The sequence below is a fragment of the Protomyctophum bolini genome (genome assembly GCF_963924005.1).
Source record: "Protomyctophum bolini genome assembly, chromosome: 8".
NCBI classification, from domain to species: Eukaryota; Metazoa; Chordata; class Actinopteri; order Myctophiformes; family Myctophidae; genus Protomyctophum; species Protomyctophum bolini.
The window spans coordinates 21,951,179-21,962,340 of record NC_137869.1 but is presented as its reverse complement, the minus strand read 5'-3'; the positions used below and the strand labels follow the sequence as shown (position 1 = coordinate 21,962,340).

At 40.4% G+C, this 11,162-nt stretch overlaps 1 protein-coding gene across 1 annotated transcript; it reads left to right on the top strand.

Annotated features, from left to right (window-relative positions):
• The first annotated feature begins 2,942 nt into the window (after positions 1 to 2,942).
• Positions 2,943 to 10,984, top strand: mob3c (MOB kinase activator 3C). The gene is made up of 4 exons (XM_080770402.1): positions 2,943 to 3,160; positions 5,941 to 6,535; positions 7,376 to 7,578; positions 9,611 to 10,984. The coding sequence occupies exons 2-4, from the start codon at positions 6,118 to 6,120 to the stop codon at positions 9,638 to 9,640; spliced, it is 651 nt and encodes a 216-aa protein (XP_080626528.1). The 5' UTR covers positions 2,943 to 3,160; positions 5,941 to 6,117; the 3' UTR covers positions 9,641 to 10,984.
• Positions 10,985 to 11,162: the final 178 nt, after the last annotated feature.

Sequence of the window (11,162 nt, the reverse complement as noted above, 5' to 3'; positions counted from 1 at the left end):
ATTCTTCATAATAAGTTAACAGATGTACTTGGGCTATATATCTTGGGCTATATTAAATAAAGCATGAGTATTTGATACATCATAGGCTACAACCCTGCACAATCACTATACAAATCCCTCAGCTAGTCAGCTTGTATGACGGACAAAAATAGGCCTACCGGTATGTATTTGGGCAAAGGGAAAATCGTACAAAAAGATGTGTACCAATGAAGCATAGATGTGCACTTTCCATTAACACTCTTTTACCTGAGGCGTAAAAGTTGAAGCACAAGATAGGCTATCAAGTGTCTGTTTGCTTGGTGATAAATGTAACCCTGTTGACCTGTCTAGAAAGCTCCTGTGTTAGGCTGGAGTAACTTTTACCACACAGTGGTCATATCACTATGACCAGGTTCTAGTGCAAAATACACTGATTTCAACGTTGAGGCCTTCACTCACATGCATTGCTCACCCACTTTCATGGAGATAAAGGAGAGAGCGAGCTTGCGCGAGCGAGAGAGAGAGAGAGAGAGAGAAGGCTGGTTGGTTGTGCTGGGTGTGGGGCGCAGCATGCATACATGTGAACATTTGTTTCTCATGCTTAGAGACTATAGAACTGATATCCTTGCTGCAAAGAACAGCTAGGGTTAGTGCATTCACTGCATTGTTCTAGATCTAGAATCTAGATGAACCCTCATATAGTACACACACACACACACACACACACACACACACACACACACACACACACACACACACACACACACACACACACACACACACACACACACACACACACACACATATTTATGAGAGTAGAGAGTGACAGGTGACATTCGTGTGACATGCAACAAGCCAAAAATGGTTGGCATCATTATGTCTGTATAAGTCGGCTACTTAATTGATGTAAATGTAGTGGATTTTTAAGCAGGTAACAGCATGTATTCTGCAACTATGGACAAAAATGTCCAGATACCATAGTGTAAAGTTTATGTAGGCTACTGGCTACTGTACAGTAAAATACATAATTATGGTGACACCAAGTGGATATATTTGATCATTGCAAGTCAGGATCGTTGGCTTAATTCTTATAATTCTTATCTGAATCACAATGATACACTTTTTAATATGATTTAAATTACAGGTGAAAATATTATTTACATTTATGTAATCCATTTCATTAACTGCTCAAGTCAGCCAAGTGAGAAATAGCTGACTTTAGCTACAGTATATTCACAGCTCATCTCATCCTGTGTATTGGTAAATAAACTGTAGCCAATGCATCATTCCATCAAAGATAATTATATTATTGACGATGTCCTGCAGATCTGCTAGACTTCTCTGAAATCCTATTAACATACTCAGATAACGCAGCCCCGCAGCATGAAGAACATAATGTGAACGTGAGGCGTCTGCTTTCACTCTGAGCCTGCATGTGTTTATCTCTTCCTGCAGGCCTGCAGGCAGCATGCAGTGTATCAGCCTCCACTGCAGTACCGGAGGGATTCATAGCCACAAAACACACACACACACACACACACACACACACACACACACACACACACACACACACACACACACACACACACACACACACACACACACACACACACACACACACACACACAGTAAGCCTGTTGCTTATTACCAGTGGTGTAAAGTAACTTAAGTACTGTACTTACTTAAGTACAAGTTTGAGTTTGTTACAAGTGTGTGTGTGTGTGTGTGTGTGTGTGTGTGTGTGTGTGTGTGTGTGTGTGTGTGTGTGTGTGTGTGTGTGTGTTTCCTTGTCTGTTGAGGGATACTGAAGTGCAGTGACGGCTCCTTGGGGGAAAGCCTGTTCTCCACGGACAATACTTTTGTACTTTTACTCCAGTAAACTTTGATTACTGGACATTAACTTGTAACAGAGTATTTGTTCATTGCAGTATTGATACTTTTCCTTGTGTGAGTAAAAAAAAAATGTGTGGGTACTTTTTCCAGCACTGCTTATTACAGTCTACCAGTACCTATATGTGTCTTTACACAGCAGAGGACAGACATCCTCCATCTGCATGCAATGCATTTAGCAACTTGATAAAGTAGCTAAACAAGTAGAACATTATTCTGTGATTCTGTGTGGGCACCACAGTGCCCGATGAACAACCACTACTTAACTTGTCAAGTTTAGAAAGATTATTGTAAGGATTTTCATGTATTATTGTTTAGTTTTGTTCTTGTGGCACGTACCACAGTTTTTCCTTTATAGCAATATATTTTACAAAGACAATGGAATTTAAATGATATGTTTTTGTGTATTCATATGGAGGGAGGAGGCAGGGACTGCCAAACAACCAGAAATGGTTGTGGGTAGAGAGAGTGCTCATTCCTGCTGTGTGGTATAAGAACACTGCGAAATCCTGAGCATCGGTTTAACTCTGAGAGTGTAAAATTTTGACCGTTGCACTCTCAGAGTTAAACTTGTACTCAGCATTTGGGTTGTTTGCTTAGGGCTTTCGCCCAGAGGGACAGGGTTTTGTGGTGCAAGTAGGGCTGGTTCCTCTTCCAGACTATACAGGATAAGAAGAAAGGGGGAAGAACAACTACAGTAGAAGAAAAGAAGGATCAGCATGGTGGGAGGGCAGAGAGAGAGAGAGAGAGGAACAGGAGAGGAGGGAGAGAGGGGTCTGTAAAGGCCTTACTCCCACCCCTATATATTTCTGGAACCTCCCCTGTCGATTTATAGGTCCTTCATACACACACCCACATAAAGACACACACACACACACACACACACACACACACACACACACACACACACACACACACACACACACACACACACACACAGGGATAGATAGACAACAGGGGCCTAAGCAGACAAAGTAAGGATGTGACATCATCTACAGGAAGAGAAGCCAAACAACTTCTTTCTCTATACACACACACACACACGCCCCCCCCCCCTCCCTTTTCCACTTTTTTCTGGTCTCTGCTGTGTTGTGCTGAGAGAAGTTGGACTGCTGGAGCCTCTCTGTCGCTGTTAGTGGCCGGGGGAAGGAGTCAACGTAATCCAACTGAGGAACTGGAAAGGGACAGAGCAGGGAGTTTAAAGTCAAGGGGTCTCACAACGGAATTCTCCCTGGCTTTCCTCACAATCCCTCACCACATTCCGAGCCCCCCGCTCTGGGATTCCAGCCAGGTACAGTGGAGAGTTTTTCTTTTCCACCCATTCTGTAGCCGAGCTCTTTTTACTTTCTCAGACTCTTCCTTTGTTGCACATTTTGGGATCTGCACACTGTGTTTGCTGTGCAAGCGTCTTTATTCTCTTACTCTGTCTGTCTGTCTGTCTGTCTGTCTGTCTGTCTGTCTGTCTGTCTCACTCTCTCTGTCTCTCACCCACTCCCTCTTTCTCCTCTGTCTCTCTCGCTCTCTCCTTCTTATTCTTCTTCTCTCACTCTGTCTCACATTTTTGTGTAGGATCTTGAAAGCACCATCGTTGTGTTCTAGTGTCATGATATGACCAAATTCTATGGGAAGTATTGAAAGTATGCACAGAGGGGCTGCCAAGTGCCACTGCCAACTCTCCTCCTACGTGCTCAGACATGCTTCAGTCTGGGGCTGCTGAGGCATGCATGCCAAGTAGTCAAAGTGAAAGTAACTAGGGTCCATGATCAGTAATCTGTGGGTCTTCAATAATTAATCGAAAGTGTACTGTGTACACAGTTAAATTCACAAAATGGGTCCATATTGTTCCATATGAACACTGTCAGAGTTATAGATCTGCAGTGGTCCATTTTGTTCCGAATGATCAATCATTTAGCTGGGAACCCCATGGAACACCCTCAGTTTACTACACACGGGTGAGTGGAAACAGAACGTGTTATTCATTTCCTCTTTCTATACACTCGTATTTGTAGCTGTCTCGTGACCACATAGGCTACTCATGCTCCCCCACTGGTGAGAGATCCTGGTGAATATTCCAGCAGATTATGAAACGTTTTTGCGCACGCAGTGAGCACTTACTATGAGACCTAGCAGATCATGTCTGTCTGTCTGTGTGTCTGTGTGTCCCCCTTTGTGCCCATATATGGAGCTGAGTGATTTGTTTGTGATTGATGCAACACACTCCATATTTGGACGTATAGCTGCTTTGGGGACTCCTTATATGGTTATGGCTAAGTTAAAAACTTAACTTAAAAATAACTTAACTTAAAAAAAGAATAACTTAAAAATAAATCTTAAAAAAACCCAAATATGTACGAGCTGCGTTCGCTTCCCGCGTTTGCGCGTCTTAGTATACATACCTCCATTACACATCAAATTCTGTCTACAGTAGGCCTATATCTAAATGCTCAACTCAATCCAACCTAAACCACAGAATGCACATACACTAAACTCGTGGTGATTTGAATGTCTGTAACATTAACAAAACAGGAAGTGTACAGTCCAGCTGTTTGAAACAGGACACAGGTCACAAATGCGGATACACAGTTGTATTTGTCACATCACAACGGTACCACTATCACTAACATGAGAGTGTATCAAACTATTGTATCGCCTGCCATTATAAAGCCCCACTATTTATCATAGTTTGGCAAATGTGAATTTCAAGGAACATCTCTTGATCTCATTTAAACCTGTTCAATTAGGCCTACTGTTCAGGTACTAATATTAATTTATTTCACCTTCACGATAATCAAGACGTTTGATTTCAGAACTTCTTGGCCACTGTTAATATTTGATTCATGTCAAAATGTCATTGAGAAGGGATTCATCCCTAGTAAATTCATAGATCCGAATTATATAACTTGGTTATGTTTCATGTCTGAGTGGACCTACTGTAGTTTAACATGATATGGCCACTTAATCACTTGAATGGGTTGAGTGAAATGTTTTTGTATAATAATAATAATAATAATAATAATAATAAACATTTTTGGTTAAAAAGTTAAAGCTCTATATTCCAATAGTACAGGTATTAATATTTGCTGCTATATTAGTATTTGTTCAGTAGCAGGGGTCTTCCCATCTCTCCAGCTCTATAAAGAACAGAAAATACATTTTCAGATCATGATAGTACTTGTAATTCTGTCAAATCAGGAGGATGAACCCCGCAAAATGATTTATCAGTCAATCAATTTTATAGTGTTCCAGTTCCAAATATGTCTGCTCATTTTTTGTTTCATCAGTTCCAATTGAATTAGTTTATCCTGTATATCCTGTCCTGTATGACGTTTATCTCCTAACTGTAACTGCATAAAATGGTATCCCGACCTGAAAATGTTTACTAAAGACCTGAAGATAAGAGTTGCTGAACAAACACACTAGAGCTAATTAACACTTATTTTAACAAAGAAATATAATTTTCACCCCGTTTAAATATTTCTACTAGATACGTTTTTGTTTACAGTGAGATGCAGCAAACTCAATTACAATTGAATATCTCTGCTGATCTGATTTGACTATTAAATCACACAGGCTATTTCCAGCTCCAGGTGCAGCAATTGAGAGTCTTGTGACGGTCAAGGGGACTTTGGTTTTACAGAGCATGCTGGCAGAGCAAGCTACTTAAGCTATTTACAGAAAGTAATTAGTGAAATTAGTTCATATGGGTCAATGGACCCAGGTTCTGTGTATATTGATCAGACTTCAATAACAATCATGTATAAGAAGATATAGATCTAAATAAATATGTTTAAAATGGAATGAAATCCTATCAAAGGAAGAGTGACAAAGCACTCACATGTAAAAATGGCTGATATGGTCCAAGATATCAACAGCCTTTGCTTATCAAATCAGGCAAGCTTTCCCTATGTATACAATCTGACAATGTTGTTTATGCATTGCAACTATGATTCAGCCATTTTATATCCATGAAGCCTGATCCGTTACTGCTGGCCATGATAAAGCCATGAATTGATAAGAGAGAAACAATCATGTGACCTCTCCTGACCTGACCTTGTTTTGTTTTTTCCACAGAGACGGATGCAGCAATTTAAAATAAGAGCTCTCTGTAATCTGACCCATTTTAAAGACTCAACCCCATGTGAACTGACTTCAATGCTGGATCTGGTTTGAACCCTTCTCAGGAATCGTGTCTGTTCTCAAAACTCTTAACTAAACATACTCCTCATCTCCTGGGCCACAATTAGGTCAATGGCTCTCTGTCTTGGACAAGTCTTCAGCAAAGACAAAACGTTCAGGCCTCGGAAGAGGTTCGAGCCCGGCACCCAACGCTTTGAATTGTACAAGAAGGCCCAGGCCTCGCTTAAGTCCGGTCTGGACCTGAGGAAAGTGGTTCAGCTGCCAGAGGGCGAGAATATTAATGACTGGATCGCTGTGCATGTGGTGGACTTCTTCAACCGCATTAACCTTATCTATGGCACGGTAAGCGAGTTCTGCACAGAGCGCACCTGCCCCATCATGTCCGGGGGTCTGCGGTACGAGTACAGGTGGCAGGATGGGGATGACTACAGGAAACCCACTAAACTGCCTGCCCTCAAGTACATGAACCTAATGATGGACTGGATAGAGTCACTGATCAACAATGAGGACATCTTCCCCACTAGAGTAGGTGTGTGTGAATCCCTTAGAAATTGAGCACATTTGATGTACAGTACAAAAGAAAGTGTTAACTCTGAAGTTAACTTGAACATTAGAGTTCAATTTATTATTATTATTATTTTACATTGTGAGTACAGTACAGTACTGTACTACAATACAAGTAGGGAGACATTTAGTGTTTGAATGGATGAATGAGCCGATTGTATCGCTGGAAATGACAGCCTTTATTATAGAGAATGTATTATTCACATCATGCATACTCTGTACATTACATAGTGTGTATTATGAGTGATGCAATAAGCTACACTGTATTCACACAAGTCAGATTCTGTATCGGGCACTGATTGCCAACTGGTGCTGCAAGTGTGATAGAAGAGGTATCGCATGAAATATTCATAACTTGAATTGTAATTATGACCCTTAATGGCACTGTGGTTATGCCTCAGATCCAGTGGTGAACCCACAAAGTACTCAACTCCAATCTCAAGTACTTGAGTCAAAGTATAGATACACCTGGTCAAATATCACTCAACTCAAAGTGAAAGTTGCTCTGTCAAATGTGTACAAGTTAAAGTACTAAGTTAAAATACTGTATTCAAAAGCACAAATTATAAAGTAGGCCTACATTGTCTATCAATTGAATTGAATTTGTACAATTCCTCCCAAAGTGTAAATATGTTACAGAATGTAAAAGAAATGTAAAAGAAATGTAGTGGAGTTAAAAGTACAGTATTTGTCTATGTACAGAAAATACAACTAACTACTACTAAAGTACAGTACTCAAGTATGTATATACTGTTCACACTAACCACTGCTGACAAGTCCTTCCTTCCTTTGCACTGCTGTACAGGTGTTCCTTTCCCCAAGAACTTCCAGCAAGTGTGCAAGAAGATCCTCAGCCGTCTCTTCCGGGTCTTCGTCCATGTGTACATCCATCACTTCGACTCCATCTGCAGTATGGGAGCCGAAGCCCACATCAACACCTGTTACAAGCACTACTACTTCTTCATCTCCGAGTTCAGCCTCATTGAGAACTCCGAACTGGAGCCCCTGGTGAGACCTTTCTTTGATGAATTGATTGATTCATTGATTGATTGATCTGTCAAAAGGATACATCCAACTCAGCGCTTTCCATTGTGCTACTTTGAGTGTAAATGTGTATGTAAACCGGGAGATGCTTTTACGCTTTTAATGGGTTAATAATCCTTTCGGCTCAACAAAACTCCAGAATTATTCTTGCGACGGAAGGTCGCATTTACTATGAAATCCTGCATCTCGCGTCCGTCCGTCACAGCTCCATATATGGTTGCGTCCGTCCGTTACACCTCCATACAGTATATGGTTGCCAATCCACATGACATCTCGTGACATAATGGAGAGCCTTAGATCTCCATATAGGGATCTGAGTCGTGACATCATGTGACATCATGGAGACCCTAAACTTAATAAAAATATTAAATACAGACCCTTAACGCCTCCATATATGGTCATGCCTTGTGACACGTCATGCCACCAAGTATGGCCATCTCCATATATGAAGATCACGACACTGACCTCATCCTACCCTGGATAACCATACATGGTGAAGACTGGATCATAGATCTGCATATATGGAGCTGGCCAGTAATCTCGTCGATCTGACCTCATCAAACCCTTACATTTAGGAGTGCTGGATCATCCTTAAAAGGGTTTAAAATGCGCCTGGCTGTAATTGCAGTGATTCCCAACCTTTTTAATTAAATTTCAATTGAATTGACATGTCTAGACCAGTCTTCTGGGACTCCAATCTGCACATTTATTTTAGTTACAGAACCATAAGCATCCATTTGGTTCCTATCAATCATTTAGCTGCATGGGGACCCCCTGGAAACTCTTCAATGACACATGGTGGTCCCGGGCATAGTCTCTTGAATAGTTTTAATTTAGTTTTAGTCACAATTTAGTCACCAGGAATGTTTTAGTCGACTAAATATCATAAGATATCGTAAGATCTTAGTCGAATAAATCTACAGTTGATTTATTTGACTAAAATGTATTTTGGCTGGCCTTGATGCCATCGTAATGACTGATTTTACACTTGCTGAAAATAGCAGATCTACAAGCAAAGCAAGTGTAAAATGACGTATGCTGGATCTCTTCTCCACTAGTCCCTTCCTAATATTTTAGTTTCAGTTTTTTACTTTTTATTTGTTGACAAAATTGTCAATATATTTAGTCTTACATCAGCTTATTTTCCATTTAGTTTTCGTCAGTGATAAAAGGTAGTCGACGAACATTTTTTGTCATAGTATTAGTCGACGAAATTAACACTGGTCCCCGGACCCCACGTTGACAACCAATGTGTTTCTACGTTGGCGCAGCTGGATAATGGTTCAAGCGTCAATAAAAAGCCTCGGCTATCATCATTATGAGCCACAGGTTATGCAATTCCCTAAGCAAAATGAACCCTAATGGGATATTACGTCTATAGTCTGGGGAAAGATAACTCTTGTTTGTAGACACAACAACACGACATGACATTTCGCTTTCCTACTTTGGGTATCCAAGAATCTTATTTTTAGTTGTGGGAACAGCTTCAATTATATTTCTCATGATAACCAAATAAGTGGCTACTTGTCATCGTCATTGAAAACAAATTTGGAGAATTTGGAGAATTATAATTGCGAACGCAATGAGCACTAACTATGAGACCTAGCAGATCATGTCTGTCTGTCTGTGTGTCTGTCTGTGTGTCTGTCCCGCTGTATCCAAATATGGAGTGTGTTGCATCAATCACAAACAAATCACTCAGCTCCATATATGGGCACAAAAGGGGCCAGGTCCACATATACAGTAACAGCAGGACAGACACACAGACAGACCAGAGGGCGCAGCTGTATCACACACACAAAATAAACATGCACGCAAAATAAAAATGAAAAAAAGGTCTGTGTCTGTGTCTGTGTGTGTGTGTGTGTGTGTGTGTGTGTGTGATGTGTGTCAGACTGCCACAATAGCTGCGTTCACTTCCCTCGTTAACGCGTCTTACTGGTCACTACTAACTGGATTTGTTTTTGTTGTTTTGTTCTGTCTTCATTTCCTACAGAAAGCGATGACAGAGAAGATATGTAATTAAACTGAACCACTTGGACAATGGAGTTTATACTTTTCTACATTCCCTGAGCCTCTTGACAAATCATCAGCTTCGACACCAATTGCTCAAAGCAATGGACGGTTAAAGGATTTGAGCCGTGAATCCCGTGATGGTGCTTTTACAAGTTTACTGTGGCTACAAATGTTCATCTTAACACACGTGTGTTACTTTCAGAAGTTTCAGCCATGTTCAGACTGACTGTGGCCCCTTAAGATATTTTTTAGAGCAGTGGTTTTCAAACCTTTTCATATCAAGGCCCATTATTTATTCTGCATTTGAGCCACCGACCACCATTTGATGAGATGTAGCCTTGCGGACCCCAAACTAAAGAATATTTTGTTATCGTTGAATAAGAAATAAGATGTTGTCCACAATTGCATGCTGTTGGCAAACGTTGATCAAAATATAAATTCTTGTGTAGACTGTACATTAATTAATGCAGATGTTTAACAATAATGTAACTCTTGAGAGTGTAAAATGAAACCAAATGGACCCGTACGGCTCAAGAGTCAACGATGTATAAGGGTCCATTTGGTTACAAACTCTCCATCATTTAGCTGGGGACCACTGGTTGAGAACCACTGCTTTAGAGTCTTGCATCATTGTGTGATGCTTTGATAATAATGTTCAGCAGTTTATTGTGTATTAACCATACACTTTAACCATACTTTTTTACATTGATGATTTGTCTTATTGTGCATGTCTTATTGTTTTTTTCTTCCTTTTTTATATTGAGCCTTATTTTGTTTTGTTGTTCCTTGATACCTTTGTTTTAGTACGTTCTTTTGATAGACCGAAATTCAGGCAAAAAATGTAGAATGTCATAATACACCTTGAGGTGCCTTAAAAAAACTGCCTCACAGTAGTACTGAAGACAAGATATCAACAAGATATAGTTGTGATATTCTTTTCTTTTTTTGTAAACAGAACTGCTTATGTCTGCTTATATCTACGGTAGTATCAAGAGACAGTTCCAACTTCCAAGGCAAGAAAGAGACTGCCAGCTGTAGCCATCATTCCAGAACAAACTAAAAGTAGACAGCTAGGGACCACAGATGTTCCGCCTATTTTTTTTGTCTGGTGAATCATGTCAGTGGTACTCAAAGGGGTCCATAGAGACCCCCAGGCCCCAGGGGAAGTTAGTAGTATTATTAGAATCCACTTGGAGCCTTCTGGTTCTGGGCTGTAATTCAGAGTGCACAAAATGGAAACAAATGGGTCTATTTGGTGGCAAACTCAGTCATTTTTACAGTGATTGGAGTACCGTAGCCGTACCAGAGATAAACATTGGTGGTTCTTAAAATTAAAACAAAGTTGAGAACCAGTGCTATATGGTTTGGTGAGTTTGTATTACATGTTTTAGTGGCGTCAATTAATTCATATTTAATAATGGGTATCATGGTCATGTAAAAAACATTCCCCTTGTGTGGAGAGTGGGGGCGTGGTGGAGAGCCTAGTCTCATGACGTTGAGTTTTTTTTGTTTTGTCTGTAGCTCGAAAATAG